The sequence below is a fragment of the Phascolarctos cinereus genome, unplaced genomic scaffold, assembly GCF_003287225.1.
Source record: "Phascolarctos cinereus isolate Bilbo 61053 unplaced genomic scaffold, phaCin_HiC Scaffold_726;HRSCAF=1367, whole genome shotgun sequence".
Lineage (NCBI taxonomy): Eukaryota > Metazoa > Chordata > Mammalia > Diprotodontia > Phascolarctidae > Phascolarctos > Phascolarctos cinereus.
The window spans coordinates 114751372-114768533 of record NW_027556098.1 but is presented as its reverse complement, the minus strand read 5'-3'; the positions used below and the strand labels follow the sequence as shown (position 1 = coordinate 114768533).

General features: G+C 39.8%; 1 protein-coding gene across 1 annotated transcript in view; it reads right to left on the bottom strand.

The window, feature by feature from the left end:
* The window catches only part of PARP14 (poly(ADP-ribose) polymerase family member 14), a 73085-nt gene extending 66159 nt beyond the window's left edge, over positions 1-6926 (bottom strand). Inside the window, exons 1-2 of the mRNA XM_020985940.2 lie at positions 6735-6926; positions 6311-6581 (exon numbers count right to left, since the gene is read on the bottom strand). Of these exons, the coding sequence (XP_020841599.1) occupies positions 6311-6581; positions 6735-6815 (352 nt within the window). The 5' untranslated portion in view covers positions 6816-6926. The remainder of the gene's footprint in view (positions 1-6310; positions 6582-6734) is intronic.
* Between the last annotated feature and the right edge of the window lie 10236 nt (positions 6927-17162).

Sequence of the window (17162 nt, the reverse complement as noted above, 5' to 3'; positions counted from 1 at the left end):
AAGCTCACAGTTGGTGTGGCCATTTCCTTTCCTCTCACTGTCTTCTAAACCGTATGAGATCTGGCATCCACCCTCATCATTCAACTGAAACAGCTGTCTACAGTTACCAATGACCTCTGAATTGCCAAATCTAATGGCCTTTTCTAAATCCTCATCCTTTTGAAACTACAACCTTTGACACTGTTGGTCACTTTCTACTCCTGGGTACTCTCTTGTCTCTAGGCTTTCATGGTACAGCTTTCTTATGTTTCCCCTCCTACATGTCAGCCTCCTTTGCTGGATCTTCCTCCAGGTCATGCCTGCTTGTCCCCCAAGGTTCTGTCCTGGGCTCTTTTCTCTTTTCCTTCTGTACTATTTCACTTGGAGATCTCATCAGTTTCCATGAGCTTAATTATCATCTCTATGCACATGATATTCAGATTTATTTATCCAGCCCTAACCTCTCTCTGGACTCTCCAGTCTCATATCAACAGTTTCCCATCAGACATTTCAAATTGGATGCCCTGTATGCATCTCAAACTCAGCATGTGCAAAATAAAACTCATCTTTACACCAAAACCCTTTCTCTTTTTGAATTTCCTTATTGTTGTCAAGAACACCACCATCCTTTCAGGCTCACAACCTAAGTATTATCCTCACTTCCTCATTTGCTACTTTCTACTTTTTATATTCTACTTTCATAGCATTTCTCATGTACCCCTCACCTCTTCTCTCTACTCACATAGCAACTGTCACCCCAATGCAGATCCTCAAGACCTCACACCTGGACTATTGTAAGAGCCTGCTGGGTTGTTCTACCTACCTGCTGTCTCTTCCTCACTCCAGTCCAATCTCCACACAGCTGCCAAAATGATCTTCCTAAAGCTGGGATGACCATGTCACCCTACCCTATTATGCACTCTAACGGCTCCCAATTACCTCCAGGACAAATATAAAATCCTGTTCAGCTTTTATAGACCTTCACAACCTGGTCCCTTCCCAACTTTCCACTCTTTTCAGACTTTACTCCCCTCTTTGTATTTGTGCGGCTTCATTGGCCTTTTTGTTGCTTAAGCACAACTTCTATCACCTGACTGGGTGCCTTTCCCCAGGCCTGAAGCACCCTCCCTTCTCATTTCTGCCTCCTAGCTTCCCTGATTTCCTTCCACATTCGGTACTACTTTCTGCAGGAGGTCTTTTCTGCCTTTTCTACCCTTTGAAGTCAATCACTCTATGAGATAGTTCAGAGGCAAGGCCAGGATTTAAATCTACTTTTTTTTTTTTATAAAAAGGGGGTGGTGGTGATGGCAAGATTTATTTCCTACCCCTCATTACATTTATATTGTATACTCTTTATTTTAGGAATGAAGCTTCATAGTCAATTATTTAAGTTATACAATACTCAGGTACTAAGTAAGTCAAATTTGAGTTGCAATTTTGTCAGTTCTAGATCTTCTCTGATAAAAATTTTAATTATTATGCAATTCCTCCCCTCATTTTTTTCTTTTCCATCTCCTTGTTCTCTTTTCAATATTCTGGAATCTGTTAAACTAAGCTTCATAAGGAGGTTTTGTAAGGTAGACTTGTCCAACCTGAGGTCAGGTAGGGCACTACAGACAAAGAATGATAGGGAGCAGAACCTGTAGTATGAAGAAGAAAGCTTCTTAAATTGTATTATAAAGCAGCAATCATCAAAACTACTTGGTACTGGCTAAGAAATAGAGTGATGGATCTGTTAGGTTAGGTACACAAGACATAGTAGTCAATGACTATAGTAATCTACTGTTTGATAAACCCAGAGGCCTCAGCTTCTGGGATAAGAGCTCACTATTTGAAAAAAAAACTGCTGGGAAAACTGGAAAAGAGTGTGGCAGAAACTAGGCATAGACCAAAATCTTATACCCTACACCAAAATAAAGTCAAAATGTGTACACAGTTTAGATATAAAGGTTGATACTATAAGCAAACTAGGAGAGCAAGGAATAGTTTACCTGTCAGATTTATGGAGAACAGAAGAATTTATGACCAAACAGGAGATAGAGAACATTATGAAATGCAAAATGGATAATTTTGAATACATTAAATTGAAAAGTTTTTGCACAAACAAAGCCAATGCAACCAAGATTAGGAGGGAAGCAGAAAACTGGGAAAGAATTTTGACAACCAGTGTCTCTAATAAGGGCCTCATTTCTAAAATATATAGAGAACTAAGTCAAATTTATAAGAATACAAATCATTCTCCAATTGATAATGATCAAAGGATATGAATAGGCAGTTTTCAGATGAAGAAATTAAAGCTATCTATAGTCATTTGAAGAAATATTCTAAATCAATATTAATTAGACAAATGCAAATCAAAAGAACTCTGGAGTACCATATTACATCTATCAGGTTGGCTAACATGACAAAACAGGAAAATGATAAACGTTGGAGAAGATGTGGGGAAATTGGAACATGAATGCATTGTTGGTGGAGTTGGGAAATGATCTAACCATTTTGGAGAGCAATTTGGAACTATGCCCAAAGTGCTATAAAATGTGCATACCCTTTGACCCAGCAATAGCACTTCCAGGGCTATATCCCAGAAAGATCATACAAACGGGAAAAGGACCCACATGTACAAAAATATTTATAGCAGCTCTTTCTGTGGTGGCAAAGCATTGGAAATTGAAAGGATGCCCATCAATTGGAGAATGGCTGAACAAGCTGTAGTATATGAATGTAATGGAATACTACTGTGCTATAAGAAACAATGAACAGGCTGACTTCAGAAAAACCTGGGAAGACTTGTATGGACTGATGCTGAGTGTAGTAAGCAGAACCAGGAGAACATTGTACACAGTAACAATCCTGGTGTGAGATGACTAACTTTATTAGCTGTTCTCAGCAATGCAAGGGACCTAAGACATCTCCAAAAGTCTCACGATGAAAAATGCTGTCCACATCCAGAGAAAGAATGACGGAGTTTGAATGCAGATTGAAACATAGTATTTGCTCTTTTTTCCTTCTGTTTTGTTTTGTTTCTTCTTTCTTGTGGTTCCTCCTATTGGTTCTAATTCTTCTTTACAACATGACTAATGTGAAAATATTAAATAAGAGTGTATAGGTAGAGCCAATGTCAGATTGCATTAGGGGAAAGGAAGGGAGCGAGGAAAAAAAGGGGGAAATTTAAAACTCAAAAGCTTATGGAAGTGATTGTTGAAAACTAAAGAAAAATTAATGTTAAAAAAAAAAAAGAAGAAAGCTGAGAGGCTGGAGGCCAGAAGGATCCCTGTGACTGGACCTGCATTTCCCTGACCCTTGCTGTGTTAGCACAAAGCAAACCTCCTTGAGTTAACGTTCAGTGTAAGTGCCTCATTTCATCCCAACATCAAACCTGAACTAATGAAATGCTAGCTTAGCTCTGACTCTTACAATAAGGAAAAAGGGCCCAAAGACTTCAAGCCATTTAAATAAAATAATCATGTGAGTTACATGTAAATACAATTGCAGGACTTAGAATTACTATGCCTTCCTCCCTTCAAATGTTCAGCACAGGAACATTTCCTTCCCTGTCTAAACATTTAGACCAAGCCACAGGAGCAGGAACCCATATTTTATACTTCTATTAATCTTTCAAACTTTATGCTTGGGATATGTTGTCTTTGAAAGTATTTCTAAAATCTTAGAATCTTTGAAAACATTCCTAAAATCTTAAAATCTTAGAATTTTTAGAACTTTCAAGGAACTTTCCTGGGATTGACTCATCTGAACACCTGATTTTATAGACGAGAAAACCAAGGCCCAGAAAGGAGAAATAAGGGGGTTAGGGTGACAGGGCCAGAGACACAAAAGCTAGAAGAAGAAAGGTGAATGGGAAACTCAAGGACAAGAATAAGAGGGAAACTGGAAAACTGTGAGGGATAAGAAGATAGAGTTCTAAGAATAATAATCTCTTTCTCTTCTTTTTCTCTCCTTTCTCTTTCTCTTCTTTCTTCCCTTCTTTCTTTCCTTCCTTCCACCATTTCTTTCTTTCTTCCTCTCTTTCTTCCTTCTTCCATTCCTGGTTACAGCCAGTCATTTTGTGGCTAAATTTTTTGCTACCTTAGGAAAAAGAAATCTGTAAAAAGAGCTTTTTTGTTCTTTTTTAAAATTGTTTTGTTGTCCTTCCTGAAAAACTCCACCTTTTCTTTGAATTACAGGGAAAAGAAGGATTTGTTCTCACCTAAATCAAGAGGAAGTGGCTATAAGGGGAACAGGGATACGAGTGCTTCTGGAAGCTAACTCTGGGGACTAGCAGTAACTACCCCTTAGAAGGTAGAGTTGGTAAGGACAAAAATTCTGGTTAGAGAGAATTGGAATTCTACTGTAATTGTAGATCTTCCTGATCTATAAAATGGGCTTTCTGTCACACACACAAACCAAATATTAGCAAAGAGAATATTTTCCATGTAAGACCAAGGAAGAAGTCATGGGGGTGGAATTCTAGTGGATGAGAAAGAAAGGCTCTGGATCCCAAAAACTGATGGGGGCTACAAGAGAGGCCTGTTGACTACAAAGGAAAAAAAAACATTAGAGAGCACCTAGGTGTGATTTTGAAATACTTATACTTGTACAGATGGAGTAATGTGAAAATGACTTGTCACTGCCTATTACTGCTTATTGTTGGAATCCTAATATTTAAAAAAATAGATTTGTTGAATACTAGTAGAATCAAAGGGATGGTAAGGGGGATAGGTTGCTGGATGTGGGTCAGAAAGGCCTGGGTTTAAAACCTTCCTCAGATACTTACTGTATAATCCTCAGCAAAAGACAACCTTTCACCCTCAGTTTTCTTATCACTAAAATAAGAATAATAATAGCACCCAACTCACTCTTAGTGTCAGATCTCTTTTATCTTTTGTTAGTTTGAATATTTCATATTTTTGAAGATGTTCCTCTATTTCTTTTGCATTCTCAGTCTTTTTTAACATTACCATGGATAATAGGTTCTAGTTATTCTTTTTATTCTTCTGATTTTTGTTGTGAAAGTCAAAAGACATAGAACAGCTTTTTGGGAAACTTAAAAGGGCTAGTATATCAAGATTAGATTTAGCAATTTAGCAATTGGGACTGCTAGAGAGCACTGTAGCATAGTGGACACAGAAGTATCTCTGTCTCTCTCAGCAAGGTTATCTGGAAATACTCCTTTTTTTAACCATTAACTTCACCCTTCCAGTGTCCTACTTTTTTCAGTCTTGTGACTTATCTAAGGGATGATTTTGCTTTCTTTAAAACAAATTTCATCATCCACACCTTCGTAGGCCAATAATGTTCTACAATATTTTTTAGCTTTATATTTGCCTTTGTTGTCTGCTTTTGCTTCTTCTGTATTCTGACTCTGTGCTGTTCAGAATCTTAATACAGAGATTATTAAAGGTATAAACCTGTTTTCTTCTCTTCTACATCATTATTATTCATATCTGGAGCTTCACTGAACCAGAACCCCAGATAGTGGCCTATATGAGGTACAGGGAGTGGTAAATCAATCCTGAGAAAATCCAGGGTCCAGCCTGGAGAATACGGTGGGTAGTGAAACCCAGATGATTCACACATAATTTTGGTTCCTCTTTCCCTGTCCCTCCCAACAGCTTAGGTCCCCCTCAATTGGCAGTTCTCTTTTTCCACTGGGATAATTCAGCCAACTTCTTTCCAGAAAGAGTTTGTGGGTTGGAAGGGTGGTATCGTTGGGAGATTTCTGGTTTTCTAACAACATGAAGAAGGTGAAACCACACAACCACGATAAATGTATATTGACTTGGTTCAAAAAGGATGGATCCTTTACCTTCCTAGGTGGTAATCCTGAGTTCCCGAATAAAGGTGAGAGATAGCCCACGTCCAAACCCAGTAAAATGAAGCGAACCTTCAGAAGAGCCCTAAAGGAACAGAAATTTATTCCACCAATAGGGGCCAGTTGGTGGTGATGGGGTCAGAGTCTGGAAGAACTGGGTTTCAATGTGGCCTCAGACATTTACTAGTTATGTGACCACGAGCAAAACACTTAGCCTCTACCTCAGTTTCCCCAACTGTAAAATGGGGCTAATAAATAGTATCTACCTCCCAGAGTTATTTCGAGGATTAAATGAGATAATATTTGTAAAGAGCTTAGCGCAGTGCCTGGCACATAGCAGGTTTTATATAAATGCAAGCTATTATTCTTATTAACCCAAGCCCTGTTTCCCAGTACCCCTTCCTGGCTCAGGTTGGGTTCCTCCACTTTGGTGCCCTTTCCCAGTTCACCCCGTCTCCCAGCGCAGATTTTCCTCCTACGCTGGTCTCTGTCCAGCGGCTCCCCCAGGCCCTTTCTGCTCACCTTCTCTTTCCAAAAACTCTACCCAGAAAGTTCCTTCGGTGGGGCCGGCTTTGACCGTGCACTCGCCTCCCCCAGATTTCCGTGGACTCTGGAAATACTTTTGCAGTTTCCTCTCCAATCCAGAACAGCGCCTGGAAACCTGGACCAGGACCCGGTAAGGAGGACTGTGGGCAGAGCCGTCAGTGGCCATAGAGGCAGGGTCGGGACTCGGGAACCGAGGAGCCGGGGCCGCGATGTTTGTTGGCTGGGCTAACTGGAGTAACTGGGGTAACTGGAGAGCAGAGAGGGCAGAAGCAAGAGTTCAGTAAGCGCTCCCTACTTGCTCATTAACCCTTCTCTCCCCAACCCCCCAACACCACCTCCGCTCCAGATAGTTTTCAAACTTTCAGTTTCATTTCCCCAAAGCTCCTTTCTTATCCTCCACCTTCACAATTCGTTTCTCTGGTTGTTGCGGACCATGCCAAGGCTGTGCTGAGGTCCTCTGGCGGGAGGAAAGAAAGTCCATCCTGGACCTCGCAAGAAGCCCTTTCTCCAGCCTCTCTGCCCCCGCTCCGGCCCCGCTCCCGGATCAACACAACTCTCGAACCAGGACCCCTGCTCACTCCCTTTAGGTTGATGGGAGAGCCTTTGGAAAATGGGGTCAGCTCTGCTTTCAGATTCTCGTTTGGGGGAAGGGGATTCACATATAAAGCTGTCAAATTTCCAGAAAGACATGGAAAGCACCAACTCGTTTCTCCTCTTTTTTAAAATGACAGCGCGTATTTATTGGTAGACTCTCGTTCGAAATTCAGACAGAGCTTTACAAGGCCAGCCAGGAGCACCTTTCAGCTCCAAAGCTTTAATCTCATAGCATCATAGATTTAGAATTAGAAGGGACCTTAGAGATTAGTTAGTTTATCGCCCTAATATTAAAAAGGAGGCAAATGAGACTCAGAGAAGTTATGACTCACAAAAGGTCCCCCTGGGAAGGGAATAAACATTTCTATAGTGCTTACCATGTGCTAGGTACTATGCTACGTGCTTAACAAACATCTCATTTGATCCTGAAAACCTTTTTAAGGTAGGTGCTGTTATTATCCCATTTTGCAGATGAGGAAACTGAAGGAAACAGAGGTTAGGTGCCACACAGTTACTGTCTGTGGTTGGATAGGAATTCAGGTGTCAATCCTGACAGCAGACCCAGTGCTCTCTCCACTGCGCCACCTAGCTGCCTCTGGGACGAAGAAATTGAGCTGGGATTTTCAAAGCCAGAACAGTTTATGGGACCAAATTGTTGTTCTATTAATTATTAAGCCTAAGACAGAAACATCTTTAGTTTCGGTTTTTAAAAAGGGTGTTAGAATATTTAGTGTTACCTAAATGTGAAAAGCCAATTTTATTTGGATTTATTATTACACCTAGATGTTGAGCATGTCTTGAAAGACAAACATGTTTTATTATAAATAACTTACTTGATCTAAGCTGTCTTGAAGTTGACTTCTCAATGTATTTATATATCCTATCTCAGAATTTTTTGTTACATTTGAAATTATTCTGTAAACTTCTAAATGAATTCAGTTGTGTATTAGGGGTGATCATCTTATTAAAAAAAAAAAGGTGTTCTGTTAATACCTTCCTAGCACAATCTCATCCTCCTAAGGCAGAAACCAAGGGGAGGGACAAGCAGCCTAAGGAAAATAGCTAAAGAGAAATACTTTTAGTTGGTTTTAATAAATAATTGTAGTAAGATTAAGCAATTACATATTTCAAATACAAAATTTGGGTTCTGAATTTAAAAAATTTTTTCAGTTGTTATTTGAATTTGCCAGCCTAAAAATGTAAATTCTCTGGTCTAGTGATGTTTATATTAGTGCTATTAAGATTTGGGCTAACATTCACTACCTGCCCTGGTTATTGTCATAACAAACTAGAATTGCATTAAGATCTATTTTGCTAGAGATTTTTAACAGAGAAGGGGATCTCTGCAATTGGAGAAGCAAATCCACTAGAAGCTGTTATGGAGCCCTACTCATTCCAGTAATGGAATGCAGGACTGCATCAGGGGATATTTCAGAGACTGGACAATTGTATGAGATGGGATGAGACAGGATTTTTCTTTGTGTAATTTGAGGTGGGTTTGCTATAGGCTATCCCTATGGGGCTCTGTCTTGTGATAGTTGTGGAAACTTTTTTGAGGCTGCTTCAAGGAAGCCATATAGCCCCATATGCCACTTCAATAATAACTATTGTTAGTTGCTTTGGTTGTGCTGCTCATCACCTAAAAAAGTACCACTTTAAGGGCATGCCCTTTGGAGCCCACACTTGTATCTTCTGCAGAGCATCAGGAAATTTTAATGAGAGGCCTTGACTCTAATCTTCTACCATCAACACCCTCTCACACTCCACCTTCTACAACTGTTCCTGAACCTGCAATGACTTGAACTTTGAATACTCCTTTTCAGTCTCCTACTTTGGCTTTTGCTCCACCACCAACAGCAATGACTGTTCATTCTTTTGTTCATGGAACTCAGACTATTCCTTATTTCCCTCCACTCCCTATGTTAAAGCTATTTAGGACTGTTTGTGTTGTCTGCAGAGATGTTAGCTCTTATTACCGTAATGGAGTAGCTGTTTGTCAAAATTGCTTGAATCATTTTCATAAATTCAGTAGATTTCCAGAAGGCATATGTAGGGCATACAATGCTTGTGCCACTGCCCTTGAACATTTAAATGTCCTATGGTCTCCCAAGTTACATATCTTGTAGGGCATGTTTTGCTAAGAGGTACCTATCCCTCATGGTCCTTGGTTAGTGAGAGAGTCACTTCAAACATTTAATATATTATGAGTTAATGTTTAATCAAATGGAACACAATCAGTATGTTATAAGTTGTGCCCATTTCCCTCTTCTCTAATGTCATCTTTGTGCCTCAGTAAGGGGACTTCCCCCTTCTGGTTTTGCATTGCCCGTGGAGGATTGCCCTCCATGCATTTAGATTGCAATGATCCAAAGAAAGACTGGGGCCTTTATATGGATTGAAGGTGGGGGAATGTGAGAAATGAATCATCCGGACCCCTACTGTATTTCAATCAGTTTGCCATATTACATAAATCATACAGGGATAGATAGGTTCTGACAGTGGGCCACAACTCTAATGTAGCACTTGATACTAGTTTACCAAGTCGAGTCTCACTTACACAACCACAAGATTGCTGACAAAGATATCTCCATCCTGTTTTGCCCAGATTCCATGTCTAAACTCAGCATGGGTGGAATGTCTTCATGCTTGGGAAAGTCCTCTAATTTATTTTTGTACCTCCAGACCTGTCTCTCTTGTCCAACATTAGCAAGCGACCATCTTATGACCACTTAGTCAGTGGAGATGCCCCATGCTTCACACAACCTGTGAACCCCCTGCTGATATGTCATTTTTGGCCCTCAAGGGCAAAGTCTATTAACAAATGAGATTCTGCATTTTGCCATGCCTCTTTTGCATATTTGGATATCAAGCCCTATAAAAACAAGGTCCTGGAAGAAGGGGGCATCTCAGATCATGACGAAGACCTGATGTCCACTTCATTAGAGGGGACCATGGACCCTTTAGCAAAGTGCCGTTGGCTCGGAGCTCTGCCTTAATCTCTTTTATTATAGGTTGGACAGTTTTAATCCCTACAAAATCACAGGTCTGGGCAAAAAAAAAATTAAACACATATTTAAAGCTGGAAAGAATTGTGCAATCCAGCCTTATTTTAACAAGTAAGTAATTTGAGGCCCAGAGAAGTAAAAATAACCTGGCCATCATCATGTAGATAATAATTGGCAGAACTGGGATGCAATCCAAGCATCTTAATTTTAAATTTAATTCTTTTCATCCACTGCTATGCTATGATCCTACTTAAAATTTAATTTAAAAAGTGACAAACTGCTTTTCTGCAAAGTTTTTTTTAAAATAAATTTTGTCTGGCGTCTAAAGTCCTCTAAGATGAATCAAGATTTTATTTGTAGTCTATGATCTTGGACTCACCCTTATTTTGCAGTGTACTCATATAGGTTAATGTAACTAAAAGATTTACATTCCAATTCTCTACTTCTGAATACATTCAAAAAGGAACCACATTCTTAAGGGCAATATGAATTCCATCTTTGAATTTTCAATTAAACTTTTTTTTCCTAACAAACAAGGAGTCAAGAAATTAATCTTATTAACAAATGAGGCGCATTATCTCACAGCTTACCAAATCATCAACATAAAAGACACATGCAAAGAACATGCATGCATAGGTACCATACATGTAAGGACATACATATGGGCTTCACATGTGTCTAGGGAACATGTGTGAAGATACATTTTTCAAGAACTTTTATGCCCAGGGTACATAGATAGGGCAGCTCATACGTATGATGATTCAGTTGTTGTTTTCCTTCTCTTCCCTTCCTTTCCCTTCCCTTCCCTCTAGTTTTTTTTAATATAAATGTATTTATTTTTAGTTTTCAACATTCACTTCCACAAGTTTTTGAGTTCCAATTTTTCACCCCACCCCACCCTTCCCCCCCCCCCAAGATGGCATGCATTCTGAATATCCCTTCCCCTAGTCTGTCCTCTCTTTTATCTCCCCCCCCTTCTTATCCCCTTCCCCTTCTATTTTCCTGTAGGGCAGGATAGACTTCTGTACTCCATTTCCTGTATTTCTTACTTCCCAGCATGTGAAAACATTTTTTTTAAACATATGTTTTTAAAACTTTAGGTTTCAAATTTTCTCTTCCTCCCCCCCACCCACCCCATTGAAAAGGCAAGCAACTCAATATAGGTTATACATGTGCAGTTATGCAAAACACTTCCATAGTAGACATGTTGTGAAAAACTAACTCTATTTCCCTTAATCCTATCCTGCCCTCCCATTTATTCTATTCTTTCTTTTGACCCTGTCCCTTCAGAAGTATTTACTTCTGATTACCCCTTTCCCAATCTGCCCTCCTCTCTATCATCCCCCTGCTCTCTTGTCCCCTTCTCCCCTATTTTCCTGTAGGGTAAGACAGATTTCCATACCCAATTGAATGTGTATGTTATTCCCTCCTTAAGCCAAATCCTATGAGAATAAGATTCACTCATTCTCTCACCTTCCCCTTTCCCTCCACTGTAAGAGCTTTTCTTTTTTGTTTTTTTTTTGAGATAATTTACCCCATTCTACCTCTCTTTCTTCTTCTAGTATAATCCTCTCTCATCCCTTAATTTTATTCTCCAGATATGACCCCTTAATCTTCAACTCACCCTGTGCCCTCTATCTATCTATCTATATACATACATATAATTTTTTTCCTCCAACTACCCTAATACTGACAAAGTCTCATGAGTTAAAATATCATCTTTCCATGCAGGAATGTAAGCAGTTCAATCTTAATAAGTCTTTTGATTTCTCTTTCCTGTTTACCTCTTCATGTTCCACTTGAGTCTGTATTTGAAAGTCAAATTTTCTATTCAGCTCTGGTCTTTTCATCAGGAATGCTTGAAAGTCCTCTATTTCACTGAATGACCATTTTTCCCCTGAAGGATTATACTCAGTTTTGCTGGGTAGGTGATTCTTGGTTGTAATCCTATCTCCTTTGCCCTCCAGAATATTATATTCCATGCCCTGCGGTCCTTTAATGTAGAAGCTGCTAAATCTTGTGTTATCCTGATTGTGTTTCCACAGTACTTGAATTGTTTCTTTCTGGCAGCTTGTAATATTTTCTCCTTGACCTGGGAACTCTGGAATTTGGCTACAATATTCCTAGGAGTTTTCCTTTGGGGATCTCTTTCAGGAGGAGATCTGTGGATTCTTTCAATTTCTATTTTGCCCTCTGGTTCTAATATCAGGGCAGTTTTCCTTGCTAATTTCTTGAAAGATGATGTCTAGGCTCTTTTTTTGATCATGGCTTTCAGATAGTCCAATAATTTTTAAATTCTCTCTCCTGGATCTATTTTCCAGGTCAGTTGTTTTTCCAATGAGATATTTCACATTGTTTTCTAATTTTTCATTCTTTTGGATTTGTTTTACAGTGTCTTGATTTCTCATAAAGTCACTATCTTCCAATTGCTCTATTCTAATTTTTAAGGAAGTATTTTCTTCAGTAAGCTTTTGGACTTCCTTTTCCATTTGGCCAATTTTTCTTTTTAGGGCATTCTTCTCCTCATTGGCTTTTTGGACCTCTTTTGCCATTTGGGTTAGGCTATTTTTTAAGGTGTTATTTTCTTCAGTATTTTTTTGGTCTCCTTTAGCAAGCTGTTGACTTGTTTTTCATGATTTTCTTGCATCACTCTCATTTCTCTTCCCAGTTTTTCCTCTACTTCTCTTACTTGCTTCTCAAAATCCCTTTTGAGCTCTTCCAAGGCCTGGGACTGATTCATATTTTTCTTGGAGGCTTTGGATGTAGGAGCTTTGACTTTGTTGTCTTCTTCTGGTTGTATATTTTGATCTTTTTTGTCACCAAAGTAAGATAATATAGTCTGACTCTTTTTGCACTGCTTGCTCATGATCCCGGCCAATTACTTGAGTTTTAAATTCTTTGTTAAGGTAAGAGTCTGTTTCCAATGTGCAGAATGTACTGTCCCAAGCTTCGGGGGTTTGTACAGCTGTTTTCAGAGATACTTGTAGAGACCTGCAAATTTTCAGTTCTCCCGAGGTGGTATGATAAGGGGTGAGGTGTTTACACCTTTCCTGGCCTGTGCTCTGGCCTATTAGTGACCACAAGTACTCCTTTCTGTCCTGTAACTGTGAGGAGGATTTTCTTACCACAGCCACTACAAGCTCCACCATGCCAGCACTCCTCCCCACCCCAGGACCACCACCCAGAACTGCAACCCAGATCCAAGCATGGGCAAAGCAAGAGATTCCTGCCTCAGCACTGGCAAAGAGATCCCTGCAATCCCTCTCTGATCAGCCACTAGATTCCCCCTTAGTCTGTGGGCTAGAAGCTCAGGAGGCAGCCACTGCCCCGGGGCTGCACTCTGTGCTCTGTACTCTAGAACTGGCTCTGAGACCTAGCTCCTCTCTCACCACAGAAACAGACTTTTCCCACTGACCTTCTAAGTTGCTTTTGGCATTCATGGGTTGAGGAGTCTGGAAACTGCCACAGCTGCCTGCTATTCAGTCCTCTGAGGCCTGCTCTAGGTTTGCTGTGGCCTGCGTGGCCACGCGGCACTGTGCTCTGCTCCCAGCCTGGAGTAATATACCTTTCTGATCAATCATCCAGGTTGTCTTGGGCTGGAAATTTGTTTCACTCAGTCTTTTTGTGGGTTCTGCTGCTTTAGAATTTGTTTAGAGCCATTTCTTTATTGGTATTTGGAGGGGTTTGAGGGAGAGCTCAAGCAAGTCACTGCTTTCACTCTGCCATCTTGGCTCTGCCCCCCCATTTTCTCTATTTTTAAGAATTCAATTTTATTTTCAGCTATGAATTATCTTCTCTCTCTGCTTCTTACTCACTGAGAAGACAAGGAAAACAAAAAGTGTTACAAATATGCCTATTCATACAAGATAAATTCCTGCATTAGTGAGGTCAAAGGAAGAAAGAGGAGAAAATATAGTTCAATATGCAACCTTAGTCCATCAGCTCTCTGTCTGGAAGTAGATAGCATGTTTCACCATGAGTCCTTTGGAATTGTGATTGGTTATTAAGTTAGTTAGGGTTTAAGAAGTCTTTCAAAATTGATTATCTTGGGGGCAGCTAGGTGGCGAGGTGGGTAAAGCACCAGCCCTGGAGTCAGGAGGACCTGGGTTCAAATCCAGACTCAGACACATAATACTCACCAGCTGTATGACTTAACCCCAATTGCGTCACCAAAAAAAAAACTGATAATCTTTACAATATTGTTGTTATATAAATTGCTCTGCTGATTCTACTCATTTCACATTGCATCAGTTCATACAAGTCTTCCCAGGTTTTTCTGAAACCATCCCCTTCATCATTTCTTACAACACAGTTTCCTATCACATTCTTATGCCATAACTCATTTAGCCATTCCCCAATTACTGGGCATCCTCTCAGTTTCCAGTTCTTTGCCACTACATAAAGAGCAACTATAACTATTTTTGTACAAATAGGTACTTTCCCCTTTTAAAAAAATATCTCTTTGGGATACAAACATAGTAGTGGTATTGTTGGATCAAAGGATATGCACAGTTTGGTTGCCCTCTGAGCATAGTTCCAAGTTGCTCTCTAGAATGGTTGGATCAGTTCAAAGTTCCACTGAGTATGTTAATGCCCTGGTTTTCCTACATCTCATTGAACATTTATGTTTTCCTTTTCTGTCATATTAGCCAATTTGATAGGTGCATAGATACATATATATATATATAGCAACACCTCCCTACTAAACTCCTTAAAGGTTGGGTCTTTTGCCTTATTTAATTATTTCATTCTCCTGCTCTAGTATAAGAATTTACACAAAACACTTGCTTAATTAATGTTTGTTAAGTTGAATTCAGAGTTTCCCTCATCAAGCTAATGTCTCTTTATAACCTGTCTAAAAGTCACTTTAATAAAAGCATAGCCAAAAACTTTTGTATAGACAATGATTACAACCATGTAAGTAAAGTCAACATAAAGAGGCAAAAAATCTCTAGTCAGCCCCCAAAGGTCAGTGGTCAGTCAGTCTGTCAGGCGATAAGCATTTATTAAGCACTTATTATGTGCCAGGCACTGTGCTAAGTGCAGGAATAGAAAGAGAGGCAGAAACATGGTCCTTATCTTTATCACATTATAATAGGGAAGACAGCATGCCTCTGCCCAAGGCACCTAGCCCACCCCAGACTACTTGCATATGCTGAACGCTCCTTAATCCCACCCAGAGCCTTTCACAATCCCTTTTTTATATAAGCTTCAGCATCATCCTCATTAGTTTGCAGGTTCCCTAAGAACTTCCTAGGCTTTCTTGGCATTGAAAGAAACTTTGCTACTTGACTGGAAAAAAAAGAGTCAAAAGGTAGGAAGGTGACCAGTTATAAAAATTATGAAAGTCTCTAAATGCCAAATGGGCTGAGACATTAACAAGACTTCAATAATACCTGACAACTGGTAAAGGAAAGGGTCAGGCAAGATGTCTGAGTGAAGTGAGGTGAGGAGGAAGAGGCAGTGAGAAGAGTAAACTCTCATCAAATAGCTTCAGGGTTTTTTTTTTATTATTAAACATGAGTCAGTCATCAGCTAAGAAGATGGGGAAGGGAGTACTATGAGAAGTTTAGAAGAGAAGATTTGAAATGGCCACTTTAGTGAGCAGGATCTCTAATCAGTTATGGAGAAGAAAGATTGCCATAGTAAGGTTCCAGTTGAGATAGTATAACAGATTTTTATTCAGTCCGACATCATCTTGGTTTTGAGACAGCATCTGGTTGGGCATGATGAATATCTGTGGTAGAAATAATCCAGGCACTAGGAGAAGGAGTGGGATGAAGGATGCCTTCATGATCATTCTTCTACAGGGAGGGGAGATGGGGGGAAGAGGTTAAAGGGATCTCAGACAACTGTGGGTATTGATGACAGAAGAAACCAAGTAGATCTCACTAGCTGACCTGAACAAGTAAGGCTAGTATGATTATATGAGGGAGTCACAAACTAAGGTACCACAAGAAGCTGATGGATGGTAAGCCTCTTGATCCCCAAATTTGAGCTGTAGTTTCTCAGCTGCTAGCATTCTGGATTTTTTTTTCAGATTCTAGGGTTTAGTTTGGAGAAGTCTGTTTTATTTTGTTTACTTTGGTTTTGGACTAGATCTGTTATTTCCTTGGTAGAAAGAATTCCCAGTGAGAAAACTCTATCTCTCCCAGGGAGGAAATCCCCTCACAAGATCAATACCTGCACAACATCTTATAGTCTAGGATAGTTCCTGGGTCACTGAGAGTTGAAATGATTTATCCATGGTCAGGCATTCACTATGTTATCAGAGGAAGAACCTACTGACTTTAAGGATAGTTTTCTCTGTCCACTGTACAATACTGCTTCTTCATCCCCTCCCCTTCCATTATGAATGAATGTTTGCTTTCTGGTGTGTAAGTCTTTGTCTTCTGAGTTTTCTTTGTCTCAAATCATTTCTGCTTGAACTAATAAGATAGACTTTCTGAACATGCCATGCCAAATACAGGAACCTAGGACAGAGGTGGAAGGCACCTCCTTCCTACCCATCCTTCCTACCAGTCTTATCCATTATATTACTGCATCTGCTTTTCTATTTAACTCTCATGAATCTAAGAATAGATGAGAAAGAGGGAAAGAAACAAGTATTTATTAAGCACCTACTATGTGTCAGGCACTGTGTAAACTCTACCAATATCTCATTTGATCTTCACTACAAGGGGCAGTTAGGTGACGCAGTGGATAGAGCACTGGCCCTGGAGTCAGAAGGACCTGAGTTCAAATCTGACCTCAGACACTTGACACTTAATAGCTGTGTGACCCAGGGCAAGTCACTTAACCCCATTGCCTAGCCAAAACAACAACAAAAAATCTCCCCTTTTAGGGGCAGCTACGTGATGCAGTAGATAGAGCTCTAGCCTTGGAGTATGGAGGACCTGAGTTTAAATTTGGCCTCAGACACTTGACACTTACTAGCTGTGTGACCCTGGGCAAGTCACAATTGCCTCACCAAAAAGTAAAAAAAAAAATCTTCACAACAACCTTGCAAGGTAAGTGTTGTTTTTAATCCTCATTTTACAGTCAGGAAAATTGAGGCAGACAGACATTAAGTGACTTACTCAGAAATTCAAAGCTCATAAATATCTGAGGCTGGATTTGAACCCAGATCTTCCTGATTCCAGATCCAGGGCTCTAACCACTGTACCATCTAGCTACCTGTAAAATATTTTGGGAAGGTGAACTCTCTATGAATTTTATATGCTAGTGTT